The sequence below is a fragment of the Seriola lalandi genome, unplaced genomic scaffold (genome assembly GCF_002814215.2).
Source record: "Seriola lalandi dorsalis isolate HSWRI2012SDOR001 ecotype SW California unplaced genomic scaffold, Sedor1 jcf7180002054522, whole genome shotgun sequence".
Classification (NCBI taxonomy): domain Eukaryota; kingdom Metazoa; phylum Chordata; class Actinopteri; order Carangiformes; family Carangidae; genus Seriola; species Seriola lalandi.
The window spans coordinates 1,558,660-1,578,987 of record NW_019525075.1 but is presented as its reverse complement, the minus strand read 5'-3'; the positions used below and the strand labels follow the sequence as shown (position 1 = coordinate 1,578,987).

Here is a 20,328-nt window from a genome sequence, read left to right as displayed (position 1 = left end):
TGGATATACTGTAAAACACATAATCAATACAGTCAGTGGTATAATTGTGGTATAAATATTGATTATGAATCAGTAGTATGAACGTGCATTTACTGTGGCTCTGATATAATCACAGTGGTATAGACAAGTGGAGCAAGTATTGGGCGAATGAAAAAAAAATCATGCTGGTGATGAAACTAGATGAAAAGAGATCACTAAGGATTAATCCTCCTTCGATTCACTGAGACATTTCACTTAAAAACAAAAATGTCAACCACTTGGTGGCGCCAGAGGAGAAGACTATAGGCTCACCATAGTCAGTGGGATTCCCTCAGAGCAGTGGGCGTGCTGTCAACCTACACTGTCACCACAGAGTCATGCAGCTAGCATGGCTAATGTGCAAATCCCCTCCCCGCCTCTTTCCTGTGAGACCATGCGACTGTTGGAACATGCTCCGCCTTAAGTTGCTCATTCAGAAACACATTACACCCCCCGCCCCCTCCTGTCTCGGTCTGGTTCTCTTGCGCTTTCTCTCTCCCTCATTGTCACACAAACACTGCTCTCTCAAACCTCTACTCATGGACTCACTCATGGTCAGAGCTAGGAAGAACACTTGGCCCGGAGAGACTCGGGGATCTAGACTTGTGTTTTCCCAAAAAGGCACCAGATGAAATCCAACTAGAGCTAAATGGAAGCATAACACAGAACCACAGACATCTGACGTGAGGCTATCTTTCTCAGGTACTCTTTACCAATGCCTTTCCCTTAAGGTCACAAGCAGGTATTTTTTTTTTTTTTTTTACTGTCTTCGTATTTGAGCGTTGTATAAATGTCTGAGTGTACACTACTGTGGTTTCATTACTTGAATGGGAATCAAACGGTGTCCTTGCAGTTAAGAGACGGTTGGGCATTTGTAGCTGCACTTAGGCTTGGCGCCTGTAGCTGTATTATGTAGGGCAAAGGTTATTGGCTACGCTGCAGCTATTTCCCTTGTTTAGTATAACACCTCAGGCTGCTCTGTGACCATGGCAGCAAAAAGCTAATGTTGTTTCAGACAAATATTTCTCATGTGCAAATGTTTGAACAGGTTGCATAATAAATAACAAACAATTTAAAAGGTTAATTTGACAAAAATGGGCAGATGGCAGATAAATACATTTCTTGCTATGATTTTTATTTATTTATTTATTTTTAGCATCTTAAATGATTAAAGCAAATCAGCTGTTGATGTTGAACAGCAGAACAATAGAATGGAGTTTATGAATATTGTACTGTACTGTACTGTACTGTAGTACTACTACTAATATTGTAATACGTGGTCTGGGATAGTCAAAGAGTCAAAACAAAAATAGACAGAATAATATTTACCATAGGTTACAACTTGCTGTCAGTGGTTGGCATGGATTTTTTTTTTAAAAAACATGTCAAAAAGAGCAACGGCTATTTATTCCACTTCCAAGTTTCTCGGGGTTTCATCACATGTGGAACAAAAATATCATCTGAGATATTTTTGAAAAGCCACAATAAATTGTTGACTTGGAGCACTTTGGCTTGTGGAGTTTTGCTGCCACACACCTCATATCACCCACTTGTAAAGTCATTTAGATGCAAATTATTGATATGTACAGTAAGTCCAGTACATGACATGCAAACAACCATTTACCCCTTGTAATCCTGACTCCTAGGAAAAACTGCTGAAACCTAATACTGATAAAAAAGTTTTTTGTCCGGTGATCATCAGTGGTTCACTACATTTTATTCAGGCGCAGGGATGGGTGTCGTGTTGTGAAATTTTTATGTTTTGTGTTCCCTCAACGTTTCGTCTAGTGCCACAAGGACGTCAAAATTGATTTGGTTTATGACCAAGTGCTTGAAAAATAAATTACATTCACAACAGTTTCAGCTGTACTTCGTGTTTAGTGGTAATTAGCAAATGTTTGGGTGCTAACATCCTTTACCAAGATGGTAATCGTGGATAATACTTCCTGATTGATATCAGCATGTTAACATTGTCATTGACAGCATTCAAACATAAGCATTTAATCATACAGCTTCATAGAGCTGCTAGTGTGGCTGTAGACTCTAGGTCTTTATGTATTGCACTGTAGCATACCCAGTAGTGAAATAACTCCGATAATAGCAAGTAAGTAAAGTACAGTAACAACACATATTACACAACACTACAAAATGGTGTACACAAAGTTTCTGGGAGCTTTTCATCATGCATCAGTGATGCAAGTTTCACTGCTGGAGGCAGATAAAAAAATTATTAGGAATGTAATCAAGATTAGGGTGGTTTTTACAAGAATCATCCAACCATTAGACGTATTTGTAGAGTCTTCCCTGCTGCACATATACCCTGCTGGCCTGAACATAAAATATCAAGCACTCACATTAATTAACTGCAGTTTTCCTCTTATGCAACAGCTTTTTGTGGTTGCTGGAGTTTTTTTATATAATGATATCAAACATGAACCATCTATATATATATATATATATATATATATATATATATAGATGGTTCATGTTTTACTCTGTAAATAGTCACTAGTGATCCATTTTTGGAAACAGCTCTGTGTAATGTGTTTTAAGATGGCGCTCATTCATTACAATTTAAGTTGCTCACCTAACTCATGGTACAATATTGTTTTTTTGTCTACCTGGTTGGCTCTGACATCATGGGACCCACAACATTAACATTAGTTTCCCTGTTTCCCACTGTGGCTCATACTCTAGGTTATTCTGTGATATGCTGATATCACATGCAAGAACGTTTGAAGTTTGTCAAATGGTACAAATTATTGGTTTAAAACTTCACATTGAAACGTGTAATGTTGGGCCACAGACAGAAGTGGAAGGGGGTAATAAAGCTGTCTGGGCCGCATGAAGGTTTTTGTTGATGTTCTGCAGTTGGTCAGCGGAACAAAAGACACACACTGGCCCACCAATTAGTAATGGTAGTGCTGTTTTCATATTGTGCAGCAGACAGCTCCACTATGCCTGATGAATGAAAAAACATTTTGCGTAACAGTCTTGTGTCACCCTCTGCAGGAGGGTCCTTGATATACTGAATTCCTACCAGATCCAAGGTTGCTGCTGAAAAATGTATCATTTATTAACCTGTGTAGAATTTTCTATTTGTACAAAAAATAAGATATTTTCTCTACAAACATTAATGAATGAGACCCATTGTCAGTGTCCACTCTATGCTGAGTAGTTCTGTCCCAATAGAGTGTTGTCTTCCAGAAAACAATGATACCATTTATAGGACAATAACTGAATAGATCATAAACATGACAGCCATATGCTGTGGCTCAGTTGATTCTTAGAGCAGTGTTTTATATATATATATATATATAGATATATATATATATCTATATATATATATATATAAAACAAAAATACAATATTACCAATACAGACTGCATCAAACATCAATTCCCAGCCTCTCACCTAAAAAGGTCCATAGTGGACAAGAACAAAAGACAGGGAGAACAATAAGGGGAAAAAAGTAAAAAATAAAACAAATTACTTTAAAATATGAAGAAGTATGATAACAACAGTAGTCACAAGTGTGACAAGTACAAATTGTGTTACAAGAAATACATAGATAAACATACTGACAAGATGAAGCTTGGATGACGATGTACTACTCTCTTACATTATGTTGCATTCCATTCAACATTTTGGGAATTTACCCAGGCACCCACCAGGGCCAGCAAATGCCCAGAAGCACCCAGATCAAAGGGGGCAGAGAATGTGGCCACCCCTCAAATCCCACCCCCAGAGACACTCAATCCCATCCTAACAGGTGTCTGCAAAACCAAGGCTCAGAAGATAGCCACACCCACCCACCCTTAACAGAATAGATAGACTGAATAGATGATAAACATGACAGCTATGCCATATGCTTTGGTTCAGTTGATTCTCAGAGGATGGTACAGCTTTTTCCCTGGTTTGACCTTAACACCAAGGGGAGGAATTTCTCTAGTGAACAGAAACAGGGATGCCACCCACGATAGGCGTCGTCAGGTTGAACTCCAACTGAAATGTCTTTGAGAAAGACTCCGAAGCACTACAACCTCCGCTGGAACAAGTCTGGCGTCTCACCTCAATGAGGCAGAGGGAGAATTTCCAGACACACAATTCAGGCCGCGATATGCTCTAAATGAACTAGTGTACTGTGACGTCTGATTTCGAAATGGCCACACTGGAAAGCAGGGTGAAGAGACTGCCGTTAAAGAGAGGTTCCAGATGTGATTATCAAATCATTAAAACAGGAAATTTGGCAATATATAGGTTGGAAACGATTTATTCTTTCTCTGTAATGTTTTCATATGACAGCCTTTTTCTGCCCAGTAAACTCAGCATCGTAAATCAGTGTGTGCAGCTGCTCTCTACTGCGTTCACCTGAATGTATATAAAGATGAATGATGCATCTCCACTTCCTCCCACTGTACAAAAATGAAGCCAAAATATCCTGAATATGGGCACCGCCATCTTGCATTGGTGACATCATCTGGAGCTAGAGTCTGTGCCATAGTGATCGGCCAGTGGAGCCGTGGTATCGATGTCCTCCAATATTAGCTTCCATACACCCTCCCAATCCAATCGCAAGTCAATCACAGCTATCAGTCGTGATGTTACATTCCTGTTTTATTGCATCAAATAACAAATTAAAACCAAACTTATCAGAACAATGAACACTTGAACATACATTAGCACGACAAGAATGACAGAAACCATCATTCCATTTATTTGACATGTACTTTTCATACATCATTTGTCATTTTTTAGTTTAGCCAGCCCATGACCATGTTTTTGACCTATACTGCAGTTTTGGCTTCACTTTTGGGTGATGTTCTCCATCTTTATATACAGTCACCGGTCCACCTCCTCTAATATTACACATTGTATACACACACTAACACTTACTAACACCCCAATCCACACTAGCCATCTTCAATATCCTTGATAAATTCATGCAACTTGTCAACACCATCTTCAATTTAAGATCTCACTTTCTAGTTTATTCATTTTTTCAGTGTGTATATTTTCTGCCTGAAAGTAGAAGAAGCACCTCATACATCACATACAATACAAACAAACAATGCCTCACTTTTCATCTCTGCAGTTAAAAGGACCAATCTTTAATTTTTCAACTACAAAAACTTTGCATATATTCACATACAGAACTGAAGGGCATTTTGTTTTTACAGTGTAGGCCTGGGGGGCTTGTGTCATGAATGTAAACACTCTCTTTGGTGATACTGGAAAACTGGTTTTAAAAAAGATGGTCAACTGTTACCTCAGTTTACCATATTTACCAGCTATTTAAGCCAGTATATAAGCCGATAAAGCAGTTTTGGGCTTTTTTATTCAAACCCAGACATAGAACAAACTTTTAAAATAATCATTTACTGCTATTCACCACACCTATGACAGGGTTACTATTCAAAGGTACACTTCTGTAGATTCAAATGATTTCAAATTTGAATGATGTGACCACTACAACTAGACTGTGATGCCAGCTAGTATTATCTTACTGCAGATATTTCCCATTGGTGTACAGTATATGCTGTTAAGTAACAAGAAATTGCAGTACAGAAATGCCAAACTTAAAAACATTTCTAAAGCCTTCAACTGTCGACACTGAATCTGGCTCAAAAGTCCAGTATTAGTCGGGCTGCAGTGATCAGTGATGTAATGCCACCAGTCAAGCTTTACTTCAGACCATCTAATTATGTTGTTATTGTTGTTGTTCTAGTTATTGGGTGCTCAGTGGATCCACTGAGAGGAGATTATCAATAAAATGCTTAAGGAAAGTTGTTTTTCAATATCACAGGATTTGAAGCTTTTTAACAGTGATGTAGTAGCACACATATTTTCCAGTCTAGTTGCTTCACTCCCACATTAAATCCAAGGCAGCAGCACAAAAGCAACATTGATGAAAGAATTACCCTCATGCCAAGCAGCAATGACCCTCATGACCTAATGTAGCAAGACTGCTGGCATTGTGAAGATTATGAATATTAATGTACTATTATTAAATCATGTCAATGTTCCTGCTGTGGTCAGTGATTATGTTGTTAAATTGTTTACTTAGTACTGATGGGATTCAAAATATGTAAATACAGAGAATATATTCTTTATATTCAGTTTGCTAATGCAAAATGAAATCCACATGACTGGTTATAATTAATACACAGACACACATCATAAAAAGTGTGGATTATGACCAGATTATGAACACTGTAAATGGGTCATTGAGTGCCAGTGAAGTGTTTGTTTTTGGACAGTGTATGCCTCCTAAATAATCTACTCTAATCAGAAATATTTTGCCAAATTATACCATCTTTTCTCTTGTTACAGTGTGATGGATAAGCCCCATGGTCCAGAGGTCAAGTTCAGGCTGGACATCGGCACAGCCCATCCTGCACCCACCACTGTGACCAGGGGACAGTGGTCCAGCAAGATTGAGTTCCTTTTGGCTGTTGCAGGACAAATCATAGGCCTGGGAAATGTGTGGAGGTTCCCTTACCTGTGCTACAAAAATGGTGGAGGTGAGTTTTACATTTTCAAAGAAAATAGACAGAGCTGTAGAAAATATACTTATACAAGTGCACAATGTATAAAACAACTAAATCTTTGTTAGCATTCAATGGCAACAAGAAATAAATATTTGGATTAGACTGAAAGTTGCAGCAGAAATATTTTATTGTGACAATGTTTGTCTTTGTATTGTCAGACAAAATCCTACCTCAAACTATGTTAACATTAGCTTTACTTAGGGCTTAAAATCACACCTGGACACTGTATAACTTCAAAACCCCATCAAGTTTTGAACCGTGTTAACATGTCCATATGACGTTTTTCAAGATATCAGTCAACACCATGACTGTGCATTTCCATCTTGAAACTGTAGTGAACCAATGACAATCACATAAAAATGATTCAGACAGCCAGCCATGCTAGTTGCCAATTTTTATGCACAACACACTCCTCATCTGAGTCTGGGTCTGACTGAGGCTCAAACATGTGGCTGAGTCTCTGCGGCATTTCCTCAGCTAATCATTTTTGATAGGCACTGATGTTTTACCTACCACCTGATGGTGGACGGGGCATAAGGCCTGACCCAGATTTCTCAATGGGGAACATGTGCTAACAGCCCCCTAGCACTATTAGCTAATCATAGCAGAGTATTTTTACATTGTGTAAAACATGTCTGGAGAGGAACTTTAATATCCAGGCTTTGAAGTTGTTGTACAGTAGAGAGCTCAGTGAACTGTAATTTATGAACCGATAAGCAAATTGACAAAACACAAGTAAATGAAGAAAACATTTCTGCCATTTTGACGACATGTAATGTTGCCCATTTACAAAAAAATGCTGCAAAACAAACTCTGTCATAAATAAGCACACTGCAATCACAAGAACACTACAAGTTGAATACAACAAAGCAGAGCAGAAATGTCCAAAACATGCTAAAACGTTCCCATGTTAATTGATGTTGTAAATTGAAGATTAGATGTAGGGTTAGCCTTTTACTAATAACTGAGGTGTCTCTGGCTCCACCTTTATCTATGTGATTCCTACAGGAAACTTAAAGTGTTCCACCTAACAAACAAGTTAATCTGGTGTATTTTCCCATTTTCCACAGGGGTGTTCTTCATCCCTTATATACTCTTTCTTTTTACCTGCGGCATCCCCCTATTTCTGCTGGAGACGTCTCTTGGCCAGTACACCAAACAGGGAAGCATTACCTGCTGGAGGAAAATTTGTCCCCTGTTTGAAGGTAAATGTCTAGATGTATCCATGTGAAAAAACATCAGGTAATAAAGTTTTAAAATCTCAAAGGGGTAAAAGTTACACAGTACCTAAAATTAGTTTTGCCTGTGGGTACCTAAGATTATATAATATCTAAGATATAGTTGTTTGCTCGTGTGCTGTGGTGTACTAGATTTAAATGTTAAAAGAGATGTGAGCTAGTTTGGAAGCTGAGTAGAGTTTTATCAACGAATATCATGAGATGATTATGTCTTTGTGGCTGTAAGGAGGAGTATCCAACGTTATGATATAGAGATGATGAGTTTGAAATTAGTCATTGGTGATAAAGCATGAAACATTTAACAGGATTTAGCTAACAAAGAAGCCATGGGGCAGCATGACGGAACGGAATATCTTAAAACCCACCTGGTTGCCAGTAAGAATGTGTAACTGTTCTATGGACATGCTATGCCTCGTAAATCTTCAGTTCATTTTGCAGAAACCATGAGCACTTAAGTGCAATTAATTAATATTTGCGAGCATCATAAACCATCTAGACCAGAGTAGTGGTGGCAACTCCCAACCTTTGAAGAAGTCGTGAAGTCCTGCCCATTCGTCCATAGACAGGAGGATCACTGGAGACAGCGAACATAACTAAGTGAAAAACTGATGACGTGATCATGTCAGTCAGAGAAAGTCCAAACGAGAGGAATAAAAGCATGTATGACAGTCTCTAGATTCTTATTGGATAATGTTGGAATGATCCTGTGTAGACTCCTGAGCTGCAAGAAACAAGACTGGACAACTGTGTTTACATGCTTGTTCAGGCTGAGCTGGTTATCAAGGATCTCTACCAAATATGACTCAACTCAGCTCAAGGCTGGAGAAAGGAGGGAAGACCGCACATGAGTTATAACTAAAAATAAGTTCATTTTACACAACTAAAAAGGAAATAAATGTAAAGACAAACAAAACACAACAAAACCAAACAGGGTGGAGGCCAGGAGAGAGAGAGAGAGACTGGCTGACTGCGTCCTACAGTGCATCCATAACCTACTGGCTACCTGCATCTGTGTGTAAACAGGGCTCGAGTTCTCTCTAAGCCTGCACTTGAACATGCAACATCATATTACAATGTCTGCATTACATCACCGCCAGCAGCTTGCAGACACAGATGAATTATGTTCAAAAGGCTACAGTATCAAGTTATACATTTTATTCTCATTCAGCTGCAACACTTAAAAAGCTTTTGTTCATTTAATATTACCCAGATTTCAGCCAACATCTTTAAATGTGTGGTTCAAATAATGTTGACACTGTGTCAGCTATAATTTCAGAATGAGTAACTGGCACGTCAAGACATCAGTGAAATAACACACTTGTCTTGTTTGTAATGCCAATCTTTGCTTTTGGCAGGAGGGAGGCTGGTCTGTAAATGTGCAACAAATACAACGGTAGAAAAATAGTTTTCTACGATGCATTTACTCTGTAATAACACTGTTCTGTTAGCTGCCAGTCTGAATAACGCCAAAGAATAAAAATCACTATTTAACATTTATGCCTTTTCAATGACATTAAAATACTTTCCTATTACCTTGGAATAATATTTATATTTGTACAGTAAATCTAAAATGAACTCAATGATTTATCACTTTACATATTGTTTATGTGTAATTTATCACTAATTTATCACTGAATAACAAGGCTTCACAATAGCATGCAGGAGACAGAATTGGCAAGATATACATAGCTGTTGCTTCCAAGTGATGCTGTTTTAAGTGAACATTTTTTTGTTTTTTTTTCAGGGATGGGTTATGGGAGTCAAGTGGTTGTTCTATACTCCAGCATCTATTACATCATCATACTGGCTTGGGCTTTCCTGTATCTCTTCTCCTCTTTTAACTCTGAACTTCCCTGGGCGAGTTGCCGAAACAGCTGGAACACAGGTATGTTCTGCTGGCGTGTGTTCATGCTACATAACATACTTAAAGATCCCATCCAAACATGTAAAAATGCTGTTTTTTCCACTAAAAGTTCAGTTACATAGTTAAAATTCTTAAAATGACATTGTCTCCTCCAAAATCTATATCAAAATGCAAATATTGTCCTGTTCAGAAGTTTAACTGCAGGATACAAGATGCCTCCACTGAAAAGTCAATCTTCAGTGTATGTGTGCTGAAAGGTTCACATTTGTGTGCACATATATGTCATTCTGCACTGTCAAGGTCAAATGTGAAGGGGGTGTAACAAATAATAAGCACATTTTTGGGTGAAGGGTGACTTAAATCACCAGTGTTGAATCACGATAGGAGTACAACAGGTGTCTCTTTGTTTGAAAATGTTACTAAAGGGTTGAAGGCTTTGACAAACGAAAAATTTTATTGTGTGTTTGTGTCCTTGAATGCCTTTTTTTTTTCTTTTTTTTCAAAAAAACATCCTGTATTTCTTTGCAACAGAGACCTGTGTGGAGTTTGATCGAAGGACTGATTTATACAACTGGACTGTGGTGGAAAACGCAACATCACCAGTGAGAGAGTTTTGGGAGTGAGTACGAAAAACAAAGTCCAAACTCAAACCTTAAACCTTAAACCCTGTCTGTGTATGAACTCTTAAAGTGATGTGACATTTATGAATTATGGCTGGAAATTTGATTTGCAGGAGAAGAATTTTGAATGTCACAGGAAGTGTCCATGAGATAGGTGGCATGCGATGGGAGTTGGCTCTGTGTCTTCTGTTGTCCTGGATCATCTGTTACTTTTGTGTCTGGAAGGGAGTAAAGTCCACAGGGAAGGTAGGACAACCACCTTTTTTGTGTTGTACCACAACTACAACTGTTGAAAGATAGTGTATACTGTAGGAATGGGATAGTAATAGCTCTTCTACTCTTTAAAAACTCTGCAATCATGTGACTTTGCAAGATACAACACCTGTGTAAATGTTCAGTTGTCCACGACTTTAGGTTACCAGATACCTGCAAATCCTCTCAACCTGTGTACCTGAGTTTTGTGCTAATTAGCAAATGTTAACATGGTGGTGAGGTGCTTCAAATGGCATATATTTTAACACCTGCATCTTAGCATTGTCATTGTTAGCATGTTAGCATGTTGCCATTTGTATTTATCTCAAAATACTCGTAAACACAGCCTTCCACAGTACCTTCTGGGTGGTGCACCATGTTTCCTATACCTTCTCAGACTTATCTACAGAATAAAGTGTAAATGTTGATTGTTAGAATAGGTCATGTCAGAATATCCCAGTGTGATTTACCCATGCTGAATGTCAGTGGTTCTCGAGCATGCACGAAGCACATAAAATCTATCCCGGCATCACAGCGCCAGATTAACTTTCCCTCTGGCTCTTCCACAGGTAGTTTACTTTACTGCTACATTTCCATATGTGATGTTGGCAGTGTTGCTTGTCCGTGGACTCACGTTGCCGGGGGCCTTAGATGGGATCAAGTTCTACCTCTACCCAGATCCATCCCGCCTCACTGATCCACAGGTGTGAACAGATTTCACTACTTGTCTGTTTTGATGATACATATTACTTAATCTACAGTGGTTTCCGCAGATGTAAAGCTGAATTATACAGAAACTTGCAGAAAGTAATGCACATGACATTTTAATATTTCCATCTTTCTACATTGAGTTTAAATGTTGCATTTGGTGTAAGCATTATGTGGCTTGAATGTGTGGAACAACTATGTACAAAACAGGATGTATATATTACCTATACTAGGCTACAAAAGTGGACCTTTCAGTGGAAAATCAAAGATCAGGAGAGTGAAAGGATTACTTATACATGGTTTAAAGCGGTGTCACGTTTTTACGTGTAACTATATTTATAGATGATTGGTTTGCTTGTGTCACAAAAAATCGTCAGAAGTGTAAAACATTAGCTCTTTCTGTCTAGACTCACTGCACAGTTGCAACACCCAGGAAATGCCTTTCATATGTAATTTATTGTAGATGTGAAAATGTCCTTTATTTTCCTTGCAGGTGTGGATGGATGCTGGCACACAAATATTTTATTCCTATGCTATTTGCATTGGATGTCTAACTGCACTTGGCAGTTATAATAAATACAACAATAACTGCTACAAGTAAGTTTGTTTTAATGTCTATGATGTGTTTTTTGTTTTTTTTACAAAAGACACAAACAAAAAAAATTTCTTATTATATTTCTCAGGCGTCACTTTAAGTAAGCCACTGATTAATAAATGCAAAACAGCTCAACACAAAAAAAAAGAAAAACGATGATACAAAACAAAATTTCATACAACTCAACCAATGAGATATTCTCCAGAACATCTGGGCCTCCATTTTTCATTTTAGGCAAGAAAAAAACAAAAAAAACAAACAAACAAAAAAACTAAACAAAACCAGCCTTGTTATATTAATGATGATGGGTTGTGCTGGTTATGTGAAAGAATTTAAGTCAATATGGGAAGAAAAGTTGTAAATGTGTCATGCACGTAATACAAAATAAAAATAATGTTGCTTTTTTTATTTGTAGGGACTGTGTGTACTTGTGCCTTCTGAACAGTGGGACCAGTTTTGTAGCTGGCTTTGCCATCTTCTCTGCACTTGGATTCATGGCATATGAGCAAAACACAGACATATCAAAAGTAGCAGAGTCAGGTAAGTACATGTAAAGAAAGAAAGTGAGTTAATTAATGAATTTATTATTTTTTTATTTTTTGACCATCCCATGCTCACTGCAGGTCCTGGCTTGGCGTTCATTGCCTATCCTCGAGCGGTAGCCATGATGCCTTTTCCTCAGCTCTGGGCAATATTCTTCTTCATTATGATTATCCTCCTGGGACTGGACAGTGAGGTAAACTTCTTTAGATGTGAAATTAATCCTAACAGTTGCTTTTTTCTCTCATGAATAAAATTTTTCAATTGAAGATCATGAAATAACCATCTTCTATCCAGAATAACCTACACTTCATATACAGTAAAAGAGCAAAGCAAGGGCTTCAATTCATTATGGGACTCTACTTTCGATGTATTTGTATACCAGTCCTTGTGAGTCTTACAGTCAAAAGTGACACTCACAGTCACAGTATATTTTCAAGCCTTTTTGCATGTCTGTGTTAGTTTTGAGGATATTTTAAAAGTGAGTCATCAGATCTCAGTGAATCATGAGGGAGTTCAGCAATGGGCCAAGGGATGAGTAAACATTTCTTGGTGTGGATTCAAATCAAAGTTCAGATGCACAAAGTTTTGAAAGGCTTTCTTAGCACTGTGCTAACATTTATCATGAACTACTGTACTTACTAATATGAAACAATCACAATCATATGTCACATGATTTTTGTTTTTTAATGTATTTCAATGCAGATCCAGGTGCACATTTAAAAAAAAAACCTAATCATTATCTTTATCAAAAAATAATTTGATTAGAGAAATGTGCAGCCCTGGGGGAGGTATGCACTCTCTGAGTACTTTGTAACATCAGCTCTGCAAAGATCATAGTACGTGGTTCAGGGGTAGAGTTATTGTTTAACTGAGAGGTCTGTTTCAGTTTGTAGGTTTGGAAGCTCTCGTAACAGCAATTTGCGACATGAATCCCTCCTTCTTCCAAGTTGGTCATCGACGTAAACTTCTTCTGCTTGCTATTAGTGTTCTCAGTTTCTTCATCGGCCTTGTGATGGTTACAGAAGTAAGATTTTCGAATTAAAATGTCACATCATTTATAATAACCACATGTAAGAACGTTATAACAGAGTGGCTAACTGAATTCTCGTCTTACACATAGGGTGGACTGTACATCTTCCAGGTGTTTGACTACTATGCCTGCAGTGGGATGACTCTACTTCTCTTTGCAATACTGCAGTCTGTCTCTATTGGATGGGTGTATGGTGCGTTAACAAATAAGAATGTACTTATCTCTTCACAGGTTTTCCTCAGAAATTTCCTCACATATGTGTTTCCATCTACTTGCAGGCGCAGATCGGTTTTATGATAACATTGAGGATATGATTGGCTACAGGCCTTTTCCCCTGATTAAATACTGTTTGAAATATGTTACTCCAGTAGTCTGCATGGTGAGTTACAATAAAAGTTAGTTACTTACTGCTGCCTGTCAAGTTTTCTGTTCTCAGATTAACACATTACATTACATTGAAATTAAAAGAGAAAACGCGTACCCCCCATACAGTGGTGTAATGATACTTAACCTGTAACCTCACAAACTACTGTAGTTAGCTAATGATACTAATTCTTGGCATTGGAAGTTAAATTAGGTCTCATTATGTGCAAATAGTAAGATAGCCGGACGTGGTAACAATTGCAGGTTACATTTGAGCAAATATACACGGTTTAATTCATTCCTCACAAGTCTTGGTTGTGTCCTGACTGTTCAGGAGAGTGGTTTAGCTAAATGTCAACTGAAATGATTATTCAAAAACTTGAATTATAAAAAGAAAGTTCCTTTATAAATGGTTGAATTAGGAAGTGTTAAACTTAGCTTGGAGTGATTAATGTTACATTTTTAACATTTTGTAAACTGTATTGCGAAGACTTAAACAGCTTTTCCCATTACTATTTTCAGGGAACATTCATTTTCTCTTTGGTTAAATATACTCCTCTGAAGTTCAACAACACAATTGAGTATCCGTGGTGGGGTTATGCTCTTGGCTGGTGGTTCACTCTCTCCTCTACGCTCATGGTTCCCTTGTGGATGCTGTACAATCTGAGCGTCACTCCTGGTACACTACGACAGGTGAGCTGGGGTCTCCAAAAAAGCTATGTGTTTGTGTGTTTCTGATTTTCTTTTTTTTTTTTAAAAATGATATTCTTCTCTCTTAGAGGATCTCCATCTTATGTACTCCAGCTGAAGACCTTCCTTTGACCAAATCAGAGAAAAAGGCTTTTGAGCTGCTCGACTTGACCTCATCTCCTGACAGCAGGGTGCCCTCGTGAGAAGAGAGAAACTGGAGCAGGTTCAGAAACACTGAACACTTTTTGAGACACAAGGGAAGGTTTACCCCCAATGCAGAAGTCATACGCCAAGTTCCTTTTAAACCAGTGATTCCCAATCTTTTTCCCCTTAAAACAAAGCTACTTTATCTTGCAACCCCTGGCTGGGAATCACTGCACTAAAGGAATGGTTTCAAATTCACTTTGTTATCGCTCCACTAAGCACTGCAGAGTTTGAATGCTCACTCAACAGAAATAATTTAAAGGACATGGGAAACAGAATCTAAGCTCAAAGGTCCACACACAGGAAACCTTCTGTTTTTTTTTCTGTTTCTGAGCTTTCAAACACATCTCATGGTTTTCATTCAGCAATGGGAGTCATCTTTGGTTTCATCATGTGACTTTCAGTCAGCGACAGCTCCGAAGAGTAGCAAGTAGGGCTGCAATTTTCATTATGAATTAATCCATCACTACTTTTTTCAATAATCAATTAATCGTTTAGTTTATGAAATGTCAGAAAATAGTGCCAATGCATGACTTCTTCAGAGGTCTAGTTTTCTCCAATTCACAGTTAACAACTTGATAAATTACTTAAACAATGAATCAGTTATTAAAGTTTTTGCTGATAAGTAATCTGTCAAACAACCGATTGACGGATCACTTGAGTATATGGTTGATTTTTGTTTTGTTTTGTTCTAACCAGTTTATATAACTATATGGAGTAATGTAACATTGATCAGCACCTCCTAAAGGCCATACAGACTGAACACTAAAGTCACTTTTAGGTCACTGTGAATGGAATGAATTCAATAAATGTAAATTATTGTGACAGGAGTGACATGAAACAAGGGAGGTTATCCAGCATTAAGGGTCAGATTCAGACCCAGGACACTTTGAGCACCATAGCCAATGAGACACCAGGCTGTCCCAACACTAAAGTGTTTCTGACCTGAGCACCGCTACTGAAAAAATACATATGTGCTGCTCACACAGGCATGAAACTATTTAACATTTACAAGTTCGTATTTGGTGTAAACATTTTTTTTTAAAAAAGGTAATTACTACAATTGGGCCTGTGATGATAGACACACCAAATAGAAAAGAGACACACTGTGTAAAACTGTTGGCTATAACCGTCATAGTCACAGAGTATATTTTTAACAGAAGTTAAATAGATTATATTTTTACTGTAGATGAAGCTTTAAGCTTGTGTAATTCTAGTTTTTATACAGACACTCATTTATCAAGTTTGCAACTTAATGTTTGTATCGTTTTGTATTGTTTTTATATCATATATCAGTGAAATTTGTGGCACTAGTTCTTTGTATGAGACATAAATGCTGTAATCTGTTACTTTACACATTTAAGGATCAATCAATAATTTGTTTTTTAAATGATTTGTGTTGCAGAAACTGTGTGAATTCATGTTCACACTTTATATTACATGTTGTTAACAGTAAATCCATCATGAACAACCAGTTAGCTGATGTTGTCTTAACGAATACGTTTGTGTAATTGAATGAATGACAGCACTGGTATTTGATAACTTAATGTCATATAAGTCTCATCAAACAGTGCGCGATTTTGCAAGTATTATCTATGTATGAGGCAAACAGGTATTCATGTGATTAAGTATTAATAGGCTTCAGTAAACTGGCAGCTCATCATTATTGATTTATTTCTGCTGATTTCACCTCATGATTTTGTCAGAGTGAATGGTGACAGAATCAGTGCTTTACATTTGATGATTTAACTAGATACAAATCAATTATGGATAGAACATTGATCTGACTCAGAAAAATAGCTTTGAATAGTAATTCAAATAAGAGTACATTATTAATCGTTTACAAACATTCAGTAATGATCAGTCACCAGTTTATTGTTGCTTAAGAAAAAAGTTGATAGTTGATTTTTTTGTTTTGTTTTGTTTTTTTTGACAGTTAAAATCAGCAGTTTTTAAATAAAACAGTTAGCAAAATGTTAATCATAAATTGGCAATAATGCAAAACAAATTTTGTTCTGTGAATGCTACACTGATTCAGATGCTTTTGCAGTTGATGTAGTCTTCGGAGACCATTAAAGAAGTCACAGTATAAACCATTGTGTCCTTGAATGCATCATGCATCAAGTTCTTAAGTGTCAAATTTCCAACTCAGCTGCAATAACACATATCAATAACACAGCTGGGAAAACAATCTCACCACAAGGTCCATTTGATCCTTTTGAGGAGCTTTCGGATCCCATGATCTTCACCTGCAGATGACGTTTGTCAAGTTATCATAGAAAGATAGAAATGTTTTCGGCCACTACATGCAGCTGTTCTCCAAAAGCTGTAAAAACCCACTGTTAACTACGGAAGAGAGACACATTCATGTATCCAGATATGTGTATCCTAAAAATGTCGACAGAATGCAATTCTTTACCACAGTTACTGTTGTTAAGATTTCAAAAACTTGAGGGAAAAAGTGTAAAATTAAGTTAAAAGAAATGGCAAATATCAATTGGAAAAATGTTATTGCACCAGTCACTCTGAAGAGAGTAAAACCAAAAGGTGCATGAGTTATAATGAAATGGGAAAATAGCTATTCTGGTAGTCTCCATGTCAACTCATATACAAGATTCCCACACTTACTTTTTAAAAGAAAAATGAAAACTTAACCATAAATTTTCCATTTAAACATTTTTATGACAATACTGCTATAATGCCAAAAGCAACGCTGAAAGATATAATACTGTAAAATAGTGGCCTAACTTGAAGAATGACATGTTTCTTTAAATGCAACTCTTGGATTTATTTAATGCTTTTAAAGTGCAAAAAAATAAAAAAATATATAAAGAAGACATGAACAAAGGTACCTTACGTAGTTTTTTTGTCTGAAAATATTTCTTTTGCATAAATGCCGGTTTAAAACATTGATCACACTTTGCTTTACAGGGCAATGATCTTTTGAATACATGTAAACATTTTGTATGACATTACACTTCACTTTCTAATAAAAACCAAACCCACATCGGCCATGCTGCAGTTTAACCAGCTGCATTTTATCCTGCTTGTTGTTGTCAACATTTTCCAAATTATTCCTGAAATTTACACTTTCAAGTTATCAAAATGATGAATGTAGCAGTAAGAGGCCTTTAAATCTATTTGTAGTGGACAGTGGAGGATAAATAGTCCGTATAACTGATAGAAAAAAAGTACTTCATGCTCATTTCCACTGTACAAAATGTTTGAATGTTTAGAGCCAGCAGTACTTGAAAACATTTAGCAACAAGCTGTTTAAAAAACAACAATATATATTAACACACACACATACACACTGTTGTTTTTTTTTTGTTTTGTTTTTTTTTACACAAAATATTTAAGACAGCTAAGGTTTTCATTCTGAACCAACCAATGTTTATAAAACATCTCAAGGATATTGTCCAGATTTTATCCAGACATTTCATGACAAGATAACAGTGTTGGTTTGACAGTCACCAAAGTGCATCATTGTCCACTATCCACTGACATTCACACATTTAAAAATAAAAAAATAATAATAATGGATGCAGTGAAATAAAGAGACACCTTTTTCTGGGACTGAGGCAAAAAAAAAACTACACAGATATAAAATTATGTAGCTGATCACATTACCAGAGTTCATGAAATTTGTGAAAGATTGAAAGAAAAATGTGGTTCTGACAATTTTAAAGCTTAATTGTGATCTCTGTATCCCTCTCCCACCTCCACCTGCAGAGTCAGCAGTGGTCTGTCTGCCCTGTCAAATACAAAGGTGGGAATGGGGTGATTCAAACGCCTCCTCTTGTGGGAAGCCTGAATCACAATTATTCAGATTTTCGACAGTAGCAGAAGTAATGCTGCATGCATTCACTTCATGAATGAAGATTTTATGTGCGCTGACGATTGTGCCATGCTGATAGATCAACACACATTGAGTGCAACAGAAGAAGAAACTTCGACTCGTCAATCACTAAAATCAACCAAAGCTTAATAGCGGAAACATTTAATTTTATATATATATATATAGTTTGACGGTTCTATTTTTTTTTTTCATTAAAAGTTTTTGCAGCTGCCACCGGCTTAAAATGTTATCAGTCCTTAAAAATTATGTTTTTATCTCTTATCACTCCCAAAGGCGCCTATCATCGGGTGTTTTACTTGATCAACTACAATGCCAGGCTGGTCTTTTCATTAAAACCGTTTATACTGCCTGATGTGTTTTTATAGATAAAATATAAGATTTCAACAAATTAATAATGACCTACCATGCATGTACTCATGAATAAATTATTTTAGTGCATGACTGTGGTCTTAACCCATCTTAGGAAAACAATGCCTCGTCTTTGCCCAAAACAAATGTCTAAATTTGAATTGCATCTCATCTGAATCTGTTACGGGCTTAAAAAAAAAAAAGATGCACTAATTTGTCTTCATGAGTAGTAGCAAACCACAATATAAAAGTAAATTGTGAATTTGCCAGAACACCAGAATTACAAATTTATATTTTGGTATGATTTCATATTTGTAGTTTGTGCTTTTTTCAAATTCTTCTCTCTGCTTCTGGTGTCTGCTGATAATTTGAGGATCTTATCAGCGATTTCTGACAATACTGAAGGTTCATGTCTGAAGGAGAATTTAGTATTTGTGAATTGTAGTATTTTTGTATTTCCCGACATTAAATGAGTTCAGGCTTATGTAATTGCCAACTCTATGATTATTCATTTCTAATAGCCCCTTTCCACTGCATGGTAACGGCTCAACTCGAACCAAGTCTACTCAACTTTTCTGTTTTTTTTTCATCGGGCAACAGTTGTGGATAATAGCCCACCTGGAATCTTTTGTACTATTGTTGGTATCACCTCCACAGAGGGTCCAAGCAAGATGAGGCAATTCCAAAAAAGTAATGTGAAAACAAACTGCAGACTACCGATTGGTCAGAGAGAATCGTCATTACTGTATCATCATTGTGCGAGACAGGACGTTCTGAACAAACCCACCATGCGACTGTACACCGCTCACTGTAGACAGTAGACAGTTATGGACTTGCCACATTCACCCATTCACTCACACATTCATACATCACACTCACACACTGATGGAACATCCATCAGGGGCAAGGTGGGGTTCAGTATCTTGCCCAAGAACACTTCGACATGTGGACTGAAGGAGCCGGGGATCGAACCACTGACCTCTAATTAGTGGACAACCTGTTCTACCTCCTGAGTCACAGCCGCCCGAAGTTACAGTTACAGTTCTTTTAGTTACCGTGTGTACTATACTTTTAGTACGGCAACACACAAAGCCAAGCCATGATCACTCTCTGTTTGGTAACCCTTCTATATCCTACATTGTTCATGTGTTTGTCACTTTGAAGATTACGTCATGATGGCGTTGTACTCGGTTGCTATTGTAGCAATGAAGCATTGAGGGGGTACTATCTACAGTGGAAAAAAAATTACCTGATACCAAAACCAAGTAGAGTTGAGTCAAGTCAATTCAAGTCAAGTCACATGGTGAAAAACACTATAAGTTGAGGGCAATTTACTTTTCTTAAATTTTCGATTGTGTTTTTCTTTAAAAAACTACTGAGCTAACCAGACTTTTACACTTTTGTGCAAAGTACATATTGCACATTTAAAAAAAAAAAAAAGTTTC

At 37.1% G+C, this 20,328-nt stretch overlaps 1 protein-coding gene across 1 annotated transcript; it reads left to right on the top strand.

Annotated features, from left to right (window-relative positions):
- The first annotated feature begins 511 nt into the window (after positions 1 to 511).
- Positions 512 to 17,513, top strand: slc6a22.1 (solute carrier family 6 member 22, tandem duplicate 1). The gene is made up of 15 exons (XM_023414126.2): positions 512 to 720; positions 6,352 to 6,542; positions 7,640 to 7,774; positions 9,552 to 9,692; positions 10,203 to 10,290; positions 10,405 to 10,537; positions 11,113 to 11,247; positions 11,745 to 11,848; positions 12,262 to 12,386; positions 12,470 to 12,582; positions 13,276 to 13,413; positions 13,510 to 13,612; positions 13,698 to 13,798; positions 14,305 to 14,475; positions 14,562 to 17,513. Exons 2-15 carry the CDS (start codon positions 6,356 to 6,358, stop codon positions 14,673 to 14,675), a joined length of 1,788 nt encoding a protein of 595 aa, XP_023269894.1. The 5' UTR covers positions 512 to 720; positions 6,352 to 6,355; the 3' UTR covers positions 14,676 to 17,513.
- The last annotated feature ends 2,815 nt before the right edge of the window (positions 17,514 to 20,328 follow it).